The following is a 19415-nucleotide window of genomic DNA, read 5'->3' on the forward strand; positions in this document are numbered from 1 at the left end:
GGGGTATTTATAGAGAGAAAGGGAATGATCATGAAGGTTTTTTATTCTAGAAATAATGTACATTTGGTCGAGTAAATAAGGAAGATAAAGGGAAAAAGAATTCTTTAATGGCTGAAGCAAAGAATTAAACCACTTTAATTATTTCCCACGATTCTAATTTTGAGCAATTTCTTGTTGATAATTAACCAATTAATCCCTTAATTAATTAGGTCTTGAATTCGTCCATGAGTATATTACTTAATCCTTAGGTACCTATATATTTATAATATACGAGTTTAAACAAGAACATTGAATTAATTTTGAAGGGTTGTTAAAAGTGTCTATTTTTATAAACATGCACTGGATCGTTATCAATACATTCAGTTTCAAAAGTACATCCATCCCTTGTTGATCATATACATTCATTAAGTGCTATGCTGTTAAGTATCAAAATATTTACGAAGTAGATTATCTAAAAAATCGAGGAAAGATATGTTGTGAAAAAAGAAATGAGAATGATCGAATGAGAATGATGAGAAAGCTAGATCGAAGGATGATTTTAGAATTTTGACAAATTCATCCCCTCTCTAGCTGGCATCATCGACCAACCTCAGTTTTGAAAAGATTTGTGAGACACTAATTCACCAATCCAATTGACAATCTGTATAATACAAAATATTGAAGTAATTGTAGCCAAAACACGATCAGATCACCAATTGCACCTATTGACTAAGTCTAAAATATGATTTCGCATAGTTACTTCAGCTGATATCCTGAACATTTATCCAACTCAAAAATTCTGAACGCTCAGTAAATAAAATATCTCTCAGCCATTCCACCACCAGCGTTTTGCATGCAACTTAAGCTAGCTACGTGTGGAAGTAAAATGATTTGTCTTATAAACAAGGTGATGGCATGTTTCACCCATACATGGGTTAGCAGATGCATGTTTGAGCATTTGTGAAACTAATTTGCATAGCCTCAAGGTTTCATATCTGTAGTAGGTGGCTAAAAGCACTGTCCAAAGCAGAAAAAACTTTTGCTCTCGCTGCTTCCCTTGGTAGTATCGCCTACTTCATCTCGAGCTGCCATCAATGAACTTGTACCCGGAGATTCAGGTGGTAAAACCACATTCTCTGAACTGAAGGCCCGCAGAGGGATCACTTGATCAGGTGGTGAAAGAGTGGAAAGATAATGTAGAAGCATCTGAACTATCTGGGTAAAGTTGGGGCGTGAATTGGGATCCTCTTGCCAACAAGAAGTTAAGATCAGAGCCACTTCATCTGGAAGGTCATCTGCACTTGGCCTGAAGTTCTAAGACAATAACCAGCAAACATCAAACAGTTAAACTTCAATTAACATAGAAACATTGCATTGCTTCAAAAACAGCAAAGTGGCTTACCTTGAAAGCAGCTGCATAAGCTGCTTGCAGGTTGGACATGCCTTCAAAAGGAAGCCGATTGTGGAGAAGCTCCCATAACACAATTGCAAAGCTGTATACATCCACCTTGTGATTGTAATGTTTCTTTTCCCCATGTCTTAATGTTACAGTGCTGTATAACTGTGCAAGTATTTTGTAGGTTATCCATTGAATGGTTATCAATATTGCATAAATATATTATAGTATAAGCATTTGTCAAGAATTCTGATGCACCTCAGGAGCCATCCAACGGTATGTTCCTGTTTCAGCAGTCATCATCTCTGTTAATGTTTCTTCTCTTGCCAAACCAAGATCAGCAAGTTTTACTGTCCTCTGATCTGCTGTTAATAGCATGTTCTCTAGCAAGGAGACAAAAGGAAGGGAATTCAAACACTAAAAGTAAAAATATAATACATGGATCTAGGAAAGTGGCACATATATAAGCATAAAAGTTAGGAGAAATGATACACATATAAGCATAAAAGTTAGGAGAAGAAGTATGCATACAAGCATAAGTTAAGAAAAGTGGTATGCATAAGTTTAGTTAAAACATGAATAACTTCCAGCATATCTTATGCCTTACCTAAACGAAGTTATATAAAATTAGAAATAGAAGAACCAAAGTCATTCATAGCACAGTGGACCTTATTAAGGTATTGTGTTTCATAGGTTATTGGTCTAGTGGGTTAAGTCCCATGTTAGTAATTCTATTTAGGGCTTTATCACGACTTTATACACACGCATAATGAGCATTATCTCATTAATGAATCCAGTATAATATTCTCTTTTCCCCAAATTTTGTGGTGCCAAAGTCATCTTTATACAGTTAGGAATTTCCAAAGAGTGGTTTATGCCTCATCTTTCAATCCTCTCTTTTTTCAACTCGTTCTCAGCCATTAGCAATTGAGCGTAGGCATCATGGAGAGCTAAGACTAAAAATGCATAATTGGAAGATCATGTAAACTAACAACAATTCTATCCTTGATAGACACCTTTTTGGTCGATTAGGGTGTTCTACCCATTGTTTTTTATGAGGATGAATCATATGCAAAAGAATGAAGATTGATATGATGTTTATTATAGATCTTGCACACTTTTATTGATGAATAGACTTGTGGTACTATTGCTGTATCATTCTTTTAAACCTCAGCCTGAAACTCCTATCCAAAACCCATCTTCTCCCTAGCTTGCAATGCCTTCCACTGTGTGAACCTCTGCAGATAATGAATTTCCCTCCCCCTGAGATTTCTAATGATTTTTTACTTCGCTAGCTCGAAATCCAAGTTTCCTTTCCACATGATTCTTTTCCTTGTGTTTAGCCCTTCCTTCCAAGACTACTATCTTTTGTTAATTCCATTGTTGAACGGCCTCTTACCTCATGTGTGAGCCATATCTATGCCAAGAATCTTCCTACTATCTGTCTTTCTCTTGTGCTTCACTTCCCAGCAATGGGTTTAGTGGCAGCAACGTCAAGGAATGAGCACACTTTTTTGCATGTGCTCACATCTTAGAGTGAGGTCCAAAGCAGTAGTTGATAAGTCATTAGAGCACAGGCCAAAGCAAGAGTTCTCTTGTGGTGCAGACAGTGTACTGAGATTCTGAGACAAGTTGTGTATTCACTGGACTTCTCAAGTTTAAGAAAGAAGAACAAATCAACCTCAGTTGTGGTTGACTGTCTTAACTTGGCCCACTTTCTGCCTGCTAGCAAGGTCAATTAGGTGGATCAACTAAGTGAACTAATTTAAGACCTTGTCAGACCTCATTGATTCTCTCTAAGTATCACTTTGGACTATGACCCTTGAATCTCTTTTTGAGATTTTTAGAGCTAGAAAAGACTTTGGGCATTGGTTTGAGACTTAACATTGTCTTTCACTCTCGGTAGATGGTTAGTCAAAGCATACCACTCAGGTGTTGGAGGACCTCTTGTGAGCATGTGCTGGAGTTGGATGGTAGTTGGACCTCTATGACCATGTGGATCATTATTTGAGACATTTTAAAAATTCGCAATATTGTATGGAATGCTCAACTTGAGATTGCCATAGTGTCTTGTATATGGATTAGTATACTTTGATGTTGGTGAACATGACTCAATATTTGGTTATCATGAATTATATAAGGATCACGACGGCTAAAGATAAGATTTGTCCCTCTTGGTAAAAGGTGCAAATTCTCAAGGCTCTCAACAAAGATAAACAACTTGAAATCTATGACTATATATATGATCATGGTACAAGAGAGATTTAAGATGACATCTTGATTTCATTTGATTAAGTTTTTCTTCTCAAACCTAAGAGTCGTCCCAATGGATCCTATTCACTTGATTGAGTTTTTATTGAAGCATTCCGGCCCAACTTCAGTCCATTGAGTCGGCCCATCCTAAAATCTAGGATACATCAACAACACATCAGTCTATTGTCATGAGACTTTCATCTTATCTTTTAGGATCCTAGAGTTTCGAGGTCACTCTGATAGTCACTTTAGTTCCATAATTGTTGTTTCAATAAAGGAGTACTCGAGGCTTCTTCGGCTTCAAGCAACTACTATCAGTGCTTCATCCCTGGTGGCCACCTTATTTGCCCATAATCATTACCAATGCTTGCCTATCTCAAACCTCAAAGTAGTCCCAGTTGATTGTATACCCAAAACTCTCTCTCTCTATATATATATATATCAATAATTATGGTTTAAAATTTTGACCAGAAATAATTTCGATATCATATCGTGTCATGTTGATACAGTTTCAATTTTTTTAAATATAAAATATTTTTATTAATATTTGATTGTTATAGATGCTAACTATTGAGTTATAATTGAGATGTTAAATGTTAAATTTAAATTTTAATATTATCTCATGAAATATTTGATATTTATTGAATTAAAAATGATTAACTGAAATCCACCAAGTAGACATGGCATGATCAAGTAGGTTTAAACTAGATTTTTTTGAAATTATTTTGATTAGTTTAAAATTAAATCAAATTTATAAATAGAGTAATTTAGTTTATTAGTAGTAATATATATTTTATAAAGTCAGAACTTATATTATATTTAATTTTTTTTATCTTTCTTAATAATTCTCTCCTATATAGTTAAAGATTTTTTTTAATGTCTACCTTATGGACGGATGAAGAACCAAAAAATATAATCATCCTTATAGAGGTTTTTTTTTCTTTATTTACCTAGTGAAGAGATAAAGGAGAAAAAAATCAACCATCCTTAAAAAGATTAAAGATATATTTTTTCTCTCTGGTTACCTTCATGGATGGATGGAGGAGAAAATTAACCATCCTTAAAATTTTATCTCTTTGAATAGGATCTTTTTTGAATCGACTCCTTTCTTTTCCTCTACACTATCTTTATTTGAATCAAGGTCTTCCTATTCTTACCTCATTGTGTCTAGACCCTCCACCACCCTATACTGACTCACCACTTATGTGTTTTGTTATTGTTGCGCCACCAACTAAGGCAACACCTTGCAGGTTACAGTTGATGATCCTGCCTTGGAGACACTCCAACAACTCCTTGAGATTCTCTTGCTCCCCAGTTGTTAGTCGTTGTATCGTATCCCCCTATGATTTGGACATTCTCATTGCTTTTCATAAAGATACTCATGAGTGTTCTACTTCTCATTCATTATGCCATTTTATATCCTATGCATTTTTATCACCTAAATACTCTACCTTTATATTCTCTTCATCCTCACAGTCAGCTCCTAATAATAGTTTAGTATAATTTTCATATCCAGGGTATGATCAATGAGATGGATGCACTCCACTCTAATAGCACTTAGAAACTATTTCCTCTTCCTCTAGGGAAGTCCATGACATTGCCAACGAATTTTCTTTATTAAGTGTTCACCTTATCATACTGTTGATCAACTTATTGTTTGCTTGGTGCAAAGGGGTACACTCAGACTTATAGTGTTCCCCACCTTAATACATTCTCTCCAGTAATCAAGATTCACTTCAGTCCACTTCTTCCTCTAACTAACTATTGTCTTTCACTGGCCTCTTTATCAGCTCTTCCTTCATAGTGATCTTTCGAAGGAGGTCTATAAAAAGCAACCTCCAAGGTTTGTTCCTCAGGGGAGACTAGTTTGGTAAGTAAGCTAAAGAAGTCTCTCTATCTACAAAGTGAAGCAATCTCTAATATGGCATGACAAAGAGTGTTATGTTCTACTCATCTCATAGTTTTATTGTCTACATAGATGATATTATCATCATTAGTGACAATTTAATTAGGATAGGTTAACTTCATCAATACTTCTAGACTTGGGTAAGCTTGAGTATTTCTCGGTTAATTTACTCGCTAAAAAGAGAGTATCTACATTTTACAACACAAGTATATTCTGGATATACTCAAGGAGGTAGGAATGCTAAAGACTAAAATTGTGGATACTCTCATTTGGATTCTAGTGTCAGATTAGTACCTGGAAAGGATAGCCACTAGCTAATCTGGGGAAGTACAAAAGACTGAGAAGGGAAGAAAACTGAATTATTTGTGTCACAATTTATGATTAGTACAATAAATCAATTTCTAGAGAATTACCATTGGTAGCAACTACAAGGATTCTACTTTATTTGAAAAGTGCTCTAGGAAAAGATATCTTATTCCATGATCGTGATCATCTTCAGCTCATGGATAACTCTGATGCAAATTGGGCATGTTCTCTTGGGATGTAACATTATTTTCTAAAAGAGTAAAATATACACAATAGTGCAACATTGAGTGTAGAGATAAAATATAGGCCTGTAACCTTAACAATCTGAGAGCTCATTTGAGTTAAGCAGCCGATGACCAAGCTTCTACTAACTGACTAAATCCTTAACAGAGCATAGAGTTGTAACAAGCTAAGTTTCTACAATATATTTGAATAGCTAGAGTGGGAGTGCCATAGGCAAAGGAAGAGTGTTATAGGCAAAGGCTTATGTAAAAATATATAAAGAATGAAGGACGCACTTGTAACATTCCCTTCTGTTATAATATATATATATATAAAGGTAGAAGAGGCTATCTAGGATTCTCTGATGAAGAATACTTTCCCTACCTAGGAATCTCTGATGAAGGATAATTTCCCCCTTTCAACATGATTATTGGTAAAAAAGATTAGGATTCTACGAATCCTAAAGAGACTAGGACTCTTAGTTCCACTAGGATTCATTACATGTAGCAGAAAATCACATTTTGTGTTATGTTTGTTTAGGCTTGAAAAACAAACTTAATGTGGCCTTTTGACCCATCAATCATGATATAGTAAGCACATGGACTGCCTAGCTGGCACTACTGCTTCTAGTTGTCTTAAACAAAGGGCCTCACATTTATACTCATTCTAGTTCCATAAGACCTAGAACTTTTATAATTTTAAATATGGTTGTATAATTACAACAGCAAACATATAGAAAAAAATGAGAAAATATTGTGCAACAGTACAAGGGTAGAGATAAAAAAAACCTTATATCTTAGGCTATTGGAATTTGTGCATGTCGATGTTATGGAACATTAACCACTCAAGTCAAAGGTGAATTCAAATAATTCAGTACATGCAATACTAATTTTAGTAGATATGACTATGCATACCTAATGAGGAATATGTTAAACTCTTAGAAAAGTTAAAGGAATTCAAGTATAACACTAGCTAGGCAAAAGTATTAAACCACTTTAATTAAATTGAGGTGGAGCGTACCTACCTAAGCTTCAAATTTCAAGACCATCAAAAGGAGTGTGGAATAGATTTATAACTCACTTCACTAGGTACACCATAACACTAATATATTTGAGAGGAATAATCAAGCTTTGCTGAACAGGGTATGATCAATCTGATCTGCTTGTCTCCTAGGTTGCAGTCTAGAGGTGATTCATTTGAGATGTTTCACACAGAATTGGGGAGGGGGGGGGGGGGGGGGGGGGGGGGGGGGGGGGGGGGGGGGGGGGGGGGGGGGGGGGGGTTGGGATCATATGGAATGGGGAAAAAATCATATCACCTGTAAATTGTTTAGAACTAAGTATCACACTTTTTAGAAAAGGATTCCTTTGTCGAAAGTAAAAGACGAACGAAATGCCAGAAGCAAATCCCACAAGATGTTGTGGAACTGAAAATTGTTCCACAAACTAAAAAGATTTATGACCCGCAAAATGGAATCGAAGTAGAAAAAAAAATATTCCATTCAGCCGCAGGGGAGGTATTTGATGGAAGAGATAGCAACAGATGATTTAGTTTCCGAGTTGACACAATATCTTAGGAAGTATAACCCTGTCATTGATCACAAAGACATTTTTCTTCCGCTCACTAGTGAGATAGGGCACAATTGAGTTGGGTGATATAAATTGACTCAAATTAAACTCTCTCCACAATAATAAACACAAAAAGAAGAGAAAATGTGTGCATACTTTGACAAAAAAATTTACATGAATTCCCCAATGTCAGATTTCATCAAGCTATGTGTGCTCACTTAAGTGCACAGTCTAGTATTCATCTTAAATTGCTGTCTCCATCACAACACTATCAAAATTAATTTTATCTATATGCAACACCTTCCAAATTTGAATACAGTTTACACTTCAGGGTTAATTTGAATTCAACTCTGTGCAAACGTTAATCACAAAAACTAATAAGATACAGCATATGAATACTCAGCATCAAAATCAACAATAATCATATAGAAACTTTGACAGTATATCAAAGGTCGTGGAAACCTTTTTTTTTTGTTGCATCCAACTCTAATTGAAGACGACAGTGTAAAGGTACTTATGTTTTAGTGTCCAGAGGCACTATGTGAGCCTGTGTTCATAACATATGTCCCTCTTAGCAAATTGACTTCATTATAGTGCCAGATAATTATACTTAAGAAATCAATGTCCACCTACCTACATTTATGAGAGTAGAAAGACGATGGAAGAAACACAAGAAAAGTGTCAAGCAACAATTGAAATTCAGTTGAATTTCTTTTCGGAAAAGACAGTGGTGTAGCAAATCCTCAAGGTTCATGATAGTATTGAAACCAAAAGATATTTTTTTTCAACAAAAAGTTCTCGGCATATGAGTTGAAGGACTAAGCTGAGAAAGTTGTTATCACACTGTTGATATAAACACATAAGAGATATGTTAAGTAACTTCACTAATTACTGATCTAGGGTTAATGAGGAGTTACATCACAAACTAAAAGGCCTAAATGCACTAAAGGGAGATTAAAAAAACAAATCTCATAGTTCCACATCATGATGGCATTACCAATGCAGAAACTCGGTGACGAAACTAAAATGAACTCATTGACAGTCATCAGAAGCAAGCAGTTAAAGGACTTATAATTCTAAGAAATATAAGAATTAAAAGTGTCATGAAAGAACAATACCAGGCTTCAGATCACGATGGATGATCCCATGAGAATGCAAGCATTCCATAGCTCGAGCTATGTCCAGCGCAAAGCCAACTGCAACGCGACGCTCCAAGCTCCTTGGCCTCATACTTATCAAGTACTTGCGCAGGGATCCACCAAGAAGAAGCTCGGTTACCACCACCATCACTGGCTCCTTGCAAGCTCCAATAAACTGAAATTAGACAACATCCATCTAATTAATGAAAGATAGAAAGAAAGAGGCTATCAAAAAGCGCCATTTGCGACGACAACCTTAACGAGGTTCTTGTGCTGAACACGGGCGAGCATCGTCACCTCCCTCATGAACCTTCCCTCCCTTTTAGCCACCTCCTCGGGGGTGTCCCCTTTTTGCATGACCTTAACAGCAACATTTTGGTTCTTGTACCTACACACCACAGCGCCGACAACAACCAGGCGCTCATCAACGAATGAATACGGAAGAAAAAACAAACACAAGGAAGCAACAAATTGGGAAGCAACTCACTTTCCCTCGTAAACCTTCGCGTGAGCGCCTTCGCCAATCTTGGGACCGACGAAGAGCAACTTGGGATCGATGAGCCATCTGGGATCTAGGCGGCACTCATCGAGAGGAAAGAAGCCATTGCTAGATTCCATCTCCGCGCCGAATTAAGAAGATCCAGAATCCATCGCCCCTCACAGTGAATCAGAAAAGCAGTAAAGGTAAATCTGTAGCAAATCAGCGCAATCGTTCACAAAAATCTATCCTTTCCCCACTCCTCCCCACACCGTAGCTGCTAATTCACTGAGGCTCCAGCATGAACAAGACGCGCTCTCCACCTCCGCTGGTTACCGCAGCATCCCGTAAACCAGTATCACAAGAATGATGACCCAAAAGCTGCTCCACGTCCCCCAAACTCCATCACAAGGCCAAAATGCCACTGCCAACAGCAATCCACTCCTCCCCTCGATCTCCCGACTCTAATGGCGCAGAGAAAAGCAAGCCCTGCTAGAGAACAAGAGAAGGCAAAAAAAAAAAAAAACACCTCGTCAGAGCGAAAGATCTGAGACCGAAACGAAGCCGGCTGAAGCAGCGAGCTGAGGAAGCGACGATGAAGAGAGGAATCCAAACCTGCCTCATATATTAATATCACCCCCTTGCTCCTCGATCTTCACTTTTACCACCAATTCAAAATTTACTCACTGACTCTTCGCATCAACCAGCAGCAGCAGCAGCTTCCACTCAAATTGTTTTGCACTAAAAAATTTCAAAAGAGAAAGAAAAAAAAAATCATCTGCTGTCCCTTAGATCGATCCCAGAGAAATCACGCCCGGAATAAAATAAAGAGTGAGGTGCATCTCGCTGACACATGTATCATATTCTAATCGGGGGCGGAAACTGGGAAGAAGGATCGCAGTTCACACAGCCAACGCTTGATTGACGCCTTCATCAGAATAATTTCATATTTAATATCCGAATTAATTTGACATCGTAAAGTAATTTGATTCCGACCGACACGAGTGTTCATATTCCTTTTTGATCCGCAGGACGCAAACAAACAAAATCCACGTCCATCCCCATCACGCTCTGCTGCTCCATCAGACGGCTGTCGGCAGCCCATGGACTTCGACTCCTTCCTCTTCATCTCTCGATCGACTCTTTCTTCATATCTATTAATCATTCTATTAATCGCTCCATCAACCTAATTAATTATTTATTAATTACTTCATCGACCTAATTATTTATTACACTTTGTCATAATTGAATCAGATTCAGATTCCTTTCGCCTGCTCACCCACTGGCACACCCGTGCGCTCATTATCTTATTATAATTATTAATCAAACAATTAAGCTAAACCCAATCCCAATCCCATCGATAATCTCGATAACGCTCATTATATTATGTTGAAAGATTTCTAATTGTCTCAAGTTTAAGTAATTGATCTGACTAGGATTCTCTTATAATTGATAATATATATATAGATGAGTCATTGGATATGTTAAGTACATTGTAAAGCTAATTTTTCAAATAAATAAAATATTCATATAAATTTTTCACAAGTAGATGAACGTTGAATTAGGCTACTTTTTATATTAATTTTTCCATTAGATATGTTTATTTGTTTAATCTTAATGTTAGGGAAAAAGAAGTCAAAAGAAAATTTGAGCTAACTTAAGCGGGTAAGGAGTTTAAAGGTTTAATATATCTCATTGTTTCATCCACCAATAAAGTGAAACACTGACTTTTAAAATTATGCGTACAATCGACTTTTAAAAGCTTGACTTTATGGGGGAATTGTTGATGCAATTGTGATTAAATTGGGTTAATCAATTTAATGTGGTTGGTTAACCCTGCTTGACTGAATCAAACACATATGTTTGTTTAAGTTAGATAAAATTGGATTGATTTGTTAAACTTATTTATTATGTTAAGTGTGCCGTTTCTTTGAAATAAGATTGAAAATATATGCACGATGTCAAATACTCTTAAATTTAAATCTTTACTTATTTATAAGTAAAACATGTAATTAAAATTAATATGTGTGAATGAGATTCATTATACCTAATAAATTTATCTAATTCTATCATGTAACGTTATTAGTGAGTATAAACATACAGATTGTGACCTAATCTGAAAGTTCCTTTGTGCGACAAGTGTGATGACTCTAAGGTATTGGATATCAATTTAAGTTATTTTTTCATTCTACTGTGTTGTCAAAATTTCTGACAAAGAGGCATATTACCTGTCATATACAAGGTTCATCCTTCCTAATGCTTTACATTTTTCATATTTAATCTCAAAGGAGCATTTGATGTCCAGGTAAGTCAATAGGTAATTTCTTCAATAACACTTGATTTCAAAGGAGTACATAATTGATATTTCTCCAATAATCACTCGATTTTGAAGGGATACCTAATTGATTTTACTCATTATCAAACACTCACTTTTTTTCAACACAATTTGTTCTCGAGTAATCAAGATGCAATGGGAATCTTCAAGGGAATCAAGAATTTAATCAAGTGTAGTGAATAACAACCCTTCTCGACTACTTCAATCCTCGATGCATGTTTATGTGAATGTGAAAAGAGATCCTTATCAAATAAGCCAACAACAAAACTCTCTTACTCAACAACACTCAGGTCATATTATACAGATAGATGAAAATAAATTGCTAAAAGTAAGAACACTTATTCAAACATGTGAAAATTTCTAATTACCACTAATTATAAGGTCGCGTTGATTATTACTAATTATAAAATTGAGTTCTATTATTTCATGCATACAAATCTCGCAATTAGGGTTGTAAATAAATCAAGTCGAACCACACTTTATGATGATCAAGTTTATTTGATAAGATAATTAGCCAAGCTAAGTCAAGTTTAAAATGAACTAAAGTTTTGAAATGATTGTTCAAGTTTGGTTGAATTTCCCTTTTATGAGTTTGAGCTTGGTTCAAATTTAACTTGAGCTTGGTTCATTTAAATGTTATGGAGCATTCTTGTTTAATTATTTGAAACTTTTACATTTTAAATTTGTTTGATTAGTTATTAAGTTTAATAATACAAATATATTTGTTCATTTTGAAACTTTCTTTCTTTACGTAGCATGTTAATAAAAGTTTTATTGATGAATATGATTTATAAATATTATTCACGAATGAAAATATTATTCACAAATATTATTTACAAATGATGTTTATGAATGCTGTTCATAAATGTTATTGATGAATTACGAATATTATTCACGAATATTAATGATCTAAATATATAAACAAATTTAAATTATTTATTTAATTTAATAAATTATTTAAATGTATTTATTTAATTAATTGTATATATTAAATAAATATAAATAACATCTTATTAAATTAAATATAAAATTTTTATATGAATGTTCAATTCATTTAAGATCGTATTCTAAATTTAAAATTATACCATCCATAGCTTAATCATCTCCAATACACCTCACGTGTCGTATGATCACGTGCTATCCAGCTAACGGGAGGATCTAAATCTACCGTTCAATTCAAACTTTTACCCTCCATGCTTAATCATGTCCGGTCACGTGTCGTTTGACCACGTGCTATCCACCTAACGGAATATCTCAATCTACCGTTCCATTCCAATTTCCATCTCATTCGTCACGTGCGCGGTGGCTGTCGCAGACCGATAAATGGGTGGGGACGGCACCGAAAAGAGCACAAGAACAGAACAAGAAGTAAAGTCCGATGGCATTCGATCGCCTCTCCGGCTCGTCTTTCCTCTTTCTGATCATCGCCGTCGTCGCCACCGTGGCGTCGTCCCGTCTGCAGCCCGACGAACATGACGACGCTTTGATCCAGCAGGTGGTGCAGGATGATCCGGCCATCATCGGTGGAGAAGGAGGAGAGCTCTCGGACCTCGACGCGGCCGTCCACTTCTCCAGCTTCATCAGGCGGTTCAAGAAGACCTATGCACACGCCGAGGAGCGGGCTCTCCGATTCGCTATCTTCAAGGCCAACCTGCGTCGGGCAAGGAGGCACCGGATTCTTGACCCCACCGCTGTCCACGGCGTTACCAAGTTCTCCGATCTCACTCCTGCCGAGTTCCGCCGCACCTACCTCGGCCTCCGCGTTCGTCATTCTGCTGTAACTTCTTCGTCCCACGAGGCGCCGATCCTTCCCACCAATGACCTTCCGGAAAACTTCGACTGGAGGGATCACGGCGCAGTTACCCCTGTTAAGAATCAGGTCTCATTTTTAAAAAAAAACTTTTTACCCTTTTCAGTTGAGATTATTGATCTGATCGATTAACTTTTTTCTTGTTTGTTTGGGGGCGGGGGGTTAGGGTTCGTGTGGATCATGCTGGTCCTTCAGTGCTGCTGGGGCACTTGAAGGGGCAAACTTTCTGGCGACTGGCCAGTTGGAACCCCTCAGTGAACAACAGCTTGTTGACTGCGATCATGAGGTCAGACTTCTGGTCTCTCAATCCCTTTCCCTACTTTATACCTAATTTATTTCCCTTTTTAAACTATTATCAGTGGACAAATCTTGGGTAGAACCCCATCAATCATGATCTTCCCCTCCCCCACATGACACTTGTGCCGTGAGAATGATAAATTATATTATCATGCTCGAATGTTACACTTCCAATTTGCTGAAATATCTTTTCTTTTATCGTACTTACATTTGTATACAAGTTTACAAAACTAGTGAAATTAGTGCACTTACGTCTATTAAACTAGTAGACTTTGAAATATTATGCTTATATAGCTATGTCTTTATCATACTTACACATTATATATAAATCTACAAATTAAAGTACTTACATCTACTAAACTTGTGCATCTATGGCTACTAGACTGGGGTACTTTGACATACAAAATTAGTGTACGTACCTACAATCTTTTATAATACAAACATTAAGATTGGCTTAGAGCTTTTATTTTCAGCATCATCTTTTAGAAAACATTTGAAGTTCTATGGTCTTTATCCATTCAGGGTAAACTACGTTTATGTGTAGCAGGTATAATCAGGAAACTACATTATGTGTAGTAGGTATGATCAGGATAAACTTTTCGAAAATACACTAGTGATAGCTTGCAATTCAATGGAAGGATAAGGTGAACTAATCTTCAATAGTCGGAAGAAATATGTTGTTTTTGTTGCTGATTTTGATAATACTACTATAAACTTCAATTCACTATGGTGTGTTTGGTCCATAGGAATAGCTAGTTTGTTCCCTGTCAATTTCCATGGAATAGGTGTACCGGGTGGATCAAGCGAACCAGGTGAACTGATTAGGTAAGACAAACTGAGCTGGGCATGTTGGATTGAGGGTAGGAGTAGGGTGGGCCTAAATGGGTCAGGCGGAACAAGTGGGACAGACTACCTGAAGAATCCAGCAGATTTGGCCACTTGGATGAGTTTGGTGGATATGATGGGCTAGGTGCCCCTAGCGCATCAAATGTACTGGCTTAATCATTGAAATTTTATCACTGTAGAAATTATTTCCTTGTCGATTACTTATAATATTCCTACAAACTATTCCATTTTAAAATAATTTTTGTATTCCTTATTAATTCAATTCCATGAATCAAGCTACCAACAGTATTTTTCCTTTACTAGGAATTGAATTGTGTGAGTGATAATATTTCTATTGTTAAAATTCTGAAGTTAATTAGCAAATCAACATCTGACGACAATTTTAGTGTATCACCTACCAACCTCTTTTTTTTTTTCTAAAAATATCTTTCTATTTTTTCCTAAATTTTGCATGATATTTATTCAAAAAAATCAGGTCATGTTGGTATTTTCGTAAAACTGTATGTCATATTTATGAACTTCTGAATGCTTGTTCTATCTGGACATCAGGACTGAAAAATTGAATTGAGATAGTTTGCATGACAGACCTGCATTCTCATATATTTATTGAAAGCGTTAAAAAAATTTTATTTTCAAATAATTTGTGTAGAAATTAGTATTCTATCATTATTTTCCTAGAGAAGAACTATCCATCATAGTGCATTTTTAAGTGCTACTTTTATTTGGTGTTTTATTTTTCACTCCCACTTCTTGAGACTTGATTTGCAGCCTGCCTTGTTTTGTGGACGGTAACCTGCCAACTAATAAGCCATTGGACTATTGAAGGGAAAAAAACAGTCCTTATTTGCGTTATTGATTGCCAATGAGTGCATCGATGAAAAGTTGATCTTCGAGTGTTTGAAAGAAAGTTTATAACTATGGTTATTCAAAATACTCTCATACAAGTTGATGTTCAAGTGCTTGAAAGAAAGTTTAACTAAGGGTCAAAATACTATCTGTTTTTGTAGTGTGATTCCTCTGAACCAGGTTCTTGCGACCAAGGCTGCAATGGCGGTCTTATGACTACTGCATTTGAGTACATGCTAAAATCTGGTGGTCTTGAACGTGAACAAGATTATCCTTATACGGGGACTGACCGTGGTGCTTGCAAATTTGATAAATCAAAGATTGCTGCTTCAGTCAACAACTTCAGCATTGTCTCCATTGATGAAGATCAAATTGCAGCTAACCTTGTTAAACATGGGCCCCTTGCAGGTTGATTATCTCATATTATGTTTCATTTTGCAAGTTCTTTTTACACACTAGTAAATAACTGTGACATGGATCTTATTTTTTCAAGTTTTAGACTTTTGCTTCCCTGTTCAACGATATCAACTATTTGACATACGTATCTCTATTCAATTGCAGTGGGAATAAATGCAGTATTCATGCAAACATACATGCATGGTGTTTCATGCCCTTACGTATGCGGGAGGCATTTGGATCATGGCGTGCTGCTGGTGGGTTATGGCTCTGCTGGCTATGCTCCTATTCGCCTCAAGGAGAAGCCCTACTGGATCATCAAGAACTCGTGGGGCGAGAACTGGGGAGAGAAGGGCTACTACAAGATTTGTAGAGGCAGGAATATCTGTGGGGTGGATTCCATGGTCTCTACAGTAACTGCTATTCGCACAGAGCAAGATTAAAACATTTCCCTGGCTATTTTGCATATAAGGTTTGATGTCTTCTTCCAAGGGTTAGTATTCTATAATTTATAAATATCACGTTCCTGACTATATGGAAGATCTCCTTCTGCATTTTGTATATTCACAATGAACTCAATAACAAGACACAAGAAGTGGTAGATCATAAACTATAAGATTGGAAAGAGATCTTCAAACAACAGGGAAAGGAAAACACATGCACAAGATTTTACTTTGTTAAAGGATAACCAAAAATGTTGCAAGAGAAAAGAAAGTGATATGGAGTGGTCTAGTAACCAACCATGTTAATCTCTTGCATGAATTATGTTATGTTGAAAACTGAATGGAAAAATTGATAGAAAATTAACTCCAATATGAATGGGAGTTTAATACTACATTAGAAGTTTTAGAGTAACATGGTTGATTTATATTACATCACAATTATAGATATTGTGAATTTATATGGATGAAAGACTCTCTCTTGTGCATCTCTTGTAGGACAATAGAGAAGAATAGTTCATCCAACAAGTAACTCCTCTTTCACATTCTTCACTTCTCTGCTCTTTCCTAGGTATTGTTCAGTTCGCCACAGTCAATTGTAGCTCAGCCCTCAACTCGAAGTTTAACAGGTCAAATCCATCTCGACATCGACAGACCAAATAAGTCCAATAAATTATTCTCTAACCAAAAAAATATGAAACTTGTATAAATTCTAGAGAGCTTTGCAGGTTGTCGTGTGTATACTTTGTGTTACATCCAGCTCCCTTGGCTCCTCTTGCAGCTATCCGATCCTAAAAATGGCATGCTCCCTTGTTTATGTTTGGTAGATAACACACCTTTGCAACCCCACACTAGCTTGCTTCTTCACCCCCATCAGCAAGTGACTCTAATGAATATGCTCATGACCCAACATCTATATTACCATGGATCTCAGTGGTCTCTTCAAACTCTACTGAACTAACCTACTTTGCACATGTATTTAAGGATCCAAACTAGTATGTTCCGATGTGTATAAAATTTGATGTTATTCTTCACAATGGAACATGAAGCTTAGTTCCTCACATTCCCTGCATGAATGTTGTGAACTCCTAATGACTCTTTTGCCTCAAGTATCAACCTGATAGTTCTTTTGGATGTTACAAAGCTTGACTTGTGGCCAAATGATTTGGTCAACTGTTAGATATTGACTTTGGTGATACCTTCAATCAGTGATTAAAATTATGACCGTCAAGTTATTATTATCTATAGTTATTAGCTCCAAACGTTTGAATATTTCCGTGCTTTTCTTAATATCCATCTTGCTGTAATTGTGCTTGTAGAGCAACTAGGTTTATTCATTTCATACTATTCAACATGTTTGTTAACATAAGAAATTCATATATAATTTTCGATGATTCTCTCGCACATAATTTTCTTGTTTGTCTAACTTGACTACACAGGTTTATCTAGCTTAAAGATTGACTTTTCTGTATTTATGTCAAAAGATGAGATAAACCTGGTGATGGTATGATAGTACATCATACGAAGTGGTAAATAATGGCCATAAACAATCCTATGTCTATATCTAACCTATGCCTAAATGCATACATGAGAAAGAGATGGAAGGGTCGGGTCACTGACTGATCCCAAGTTGCTAGTGGTAAAACCCAACCTACGATGAATTTGTACAAAATATTATTCTGAATATTAAGATTAACTGTATGCACAGGATGATGATAGGGTATTTGAAAAAAAATTTATGATGCATCAAGTCTAAGGTAATGTGAGAAAATATTTCAGACAAAGTTTCAAGATAATTTGGAAAACAGTAAAGGGATTGTTGGATAATCCAGTGTTACTAAAAAACCTCTAACCATGTAAAATTTCTACACTCAAATAGATGGTCTTGAGTGGCTATCCTAGTCTTATAATGCAGGTCATCTATAAAAGAAACACATTAAAATCCATTCTTTGGCTGTAGTAGAACTCGGCACACATGTCAAACCTTTCCTCCACATCCAGGTAGATCCACTTCAAATATACATCAAACACAGATCCAGCACTTTAGAAAAGGTTTTCCTGTGAAGAACCGTCGTACCACTTCATTTAAGTTTTATATGAAGCATATATTAGCACATGTATATATATGTTCTTTGTGTAGATTCTAGATTTCATCTAATGGATTTTCTTTCGGACTTGGGCATTAAAGGCGATCGAGTCTGCACGTCAACTTTAAATGCAAGGACTGCCCTCATTTTAATGTGGTTGGAAGAAGCCATCCATTTAAGAGCACCATAGAGTTTTGCCCACCCTCCTCCTGATCTATTTAGTGCATCAAAATTGATACGAGAAGTTAAGCTTCCAGTTTCGTCTAATTCCCCATCCACACTCTTTCTAGCTGCCTCATATCTATCAGTGCTCGTCGCTTTTCCGATCCTCTCTGCCAACAAACCATGCAGAGCAAAGAAATTAAAAGATGAGCAAGGAGCGAATTTGGAGGGTGACAGATCAAACAGAGTTATCCCTGGCTTTATCTTCCTCGATCGATATCTCGGGTGAAAAGGCGGCGAGCATTTCCTCATCGGAGTCAAATGGAAACACTAACAAGTGGAAGAGGAAGAGGAAGCACCTTCGGGATGAGCCTCGGAAGCAAAGGAGCATCGAACTCCACCTCGATGATGATCCATTGCCACCTGCCTGGGAACAATGCTTGGACCTACAGGTTAGTTAGTTAATTAGTTAGTTAGTTAGTTAGTATACTAATCGCTCCAAGTGCTGACGCATGGCGCAGTCCGGAAAGATGTACTACTTGAACAGGAAAACCCTGAAGAAGAGGTGGATGAAGCCGATGACGAAGGAACGAGAACTGGACCTGAATCTCAACATCTGGTATACATCCACCTCGAGCTCGGAAGAGAAGAAATTAGGCTGCAGCAGCGTGGAGCGAGCAGAGAAGAATCAGAATAATTCGAGCGATAGGAGCTGTGGCATGATCACGACAGTGTGCATCAATTGCCATCTCCTCGTGATGCTATGCGAGCTGTGGCCTTCATGCCCCAACTGCAAACACATTCATTCACAGCAGCTACCTTCTCTGCCACTGCCATCGACTTCCCCTGAGCCTGCGGCTGTGGCTGTTGAGTCATTGAAAACGCTGAGCCTTCTGCATGCATTAGATGTTTCCCTAACAAGAGAGGCCAGGTCATGATTAGACTGAGG

General features: G+C 36.8%; 3 protein-coding genes across 3 annotated transcripts; 2 read left to right on the forward strand and 1 right to left on the reverse strand.

The window, feature by feature from the left end:
* Positions 1 to 709: 709 nt before the first annotated feature.
* On the reverse strand, positions 710 to 10160 carry LOC141820277 (serine/threonine-protein kinase STY13-like). The gene is made up of 7 exons (XM_074707568.1): positions 9863 to 10160; positions 9257 to 9736; positions 9025 to 9157; positions 8749 to 8944; positions 1634 to 1758; positions 1382 to 1540; positions 710 to 1293 (listed from the first exon to the last, which is right to left on the reverse strand). Exons 2-7 carry the CDS (start codon positions 9385 to 9387, stop codon positions 988 to 990), a joined length of 1050 nt encoding a protein of 349 aa, XP_074563669.1. The 5' UTR covers positions 9388 to 9736; positions 9863 to 10160; the 3' UTR covers positions 710 to 987.
* Positions 10161 to 12949: 2789 nt separating this feature from the next.
* LOC141820285 (cysteine proteinase 1-like) lies at positions 12950 to 16543 on the forward strand. The gene is made up of 4 exons (XM_074707575.1): positions 12950 to 13461; positions 13559 to 13678; positions 15543 to 15789; positions 15943 to 16543. The coding sequence occupies exons 1-4, from the start codon at positions 12961 to 12963 to the stop codon at positions 16218 to 16220; spliced, it is 1146 nt and encodes a 381-aa protein (XP_074563676.1). The 5' UTR covers positions 12950 to 12960; the 3' UTR covers positions 16221 to 16543.
* Positions 16544 to 18451: 1908 nt separating this feature from the next.
* On the forward strand, positions 18452 to 19404 carry LOC141820262 (uncharacterized). The gene is made up of 2 exons (XM_074707550.1): positions 18452 to 18918; positions 18988 to 19404. The coding sequence occupies exons 1-2, from the start codon at positions 18673 to 18675 to the stop codon at positions 19402 to 19404; spliced, it is 663 nt and encodes a 220-aa protein (XP_074563651.1). The 5' UTR covers positions 18452 to 18672.
* The last annotated feature ends 11 nt before the right edge of the window (positions 19405 to 19415 follow it).

Source organism: Curcuma longa, unplaced genomic scaffold, assembly GCF_044706935.1.
Source record: "Curcuma longa cultivar G26 ecotype Majalengka, Jawa Barat unplaced genomic scaffold, ITB_CL_G26_1.1 utg31682_np1212_342060_RagTag, whole genome shotgun sequence".
NCBI classification, from domain to species: Eukaryota; Viridiplantae; Streptophyta; class Magnoliopsida; order Zingiberales; family Zingiberaceae; genus Curcuma; species Curcuma longa.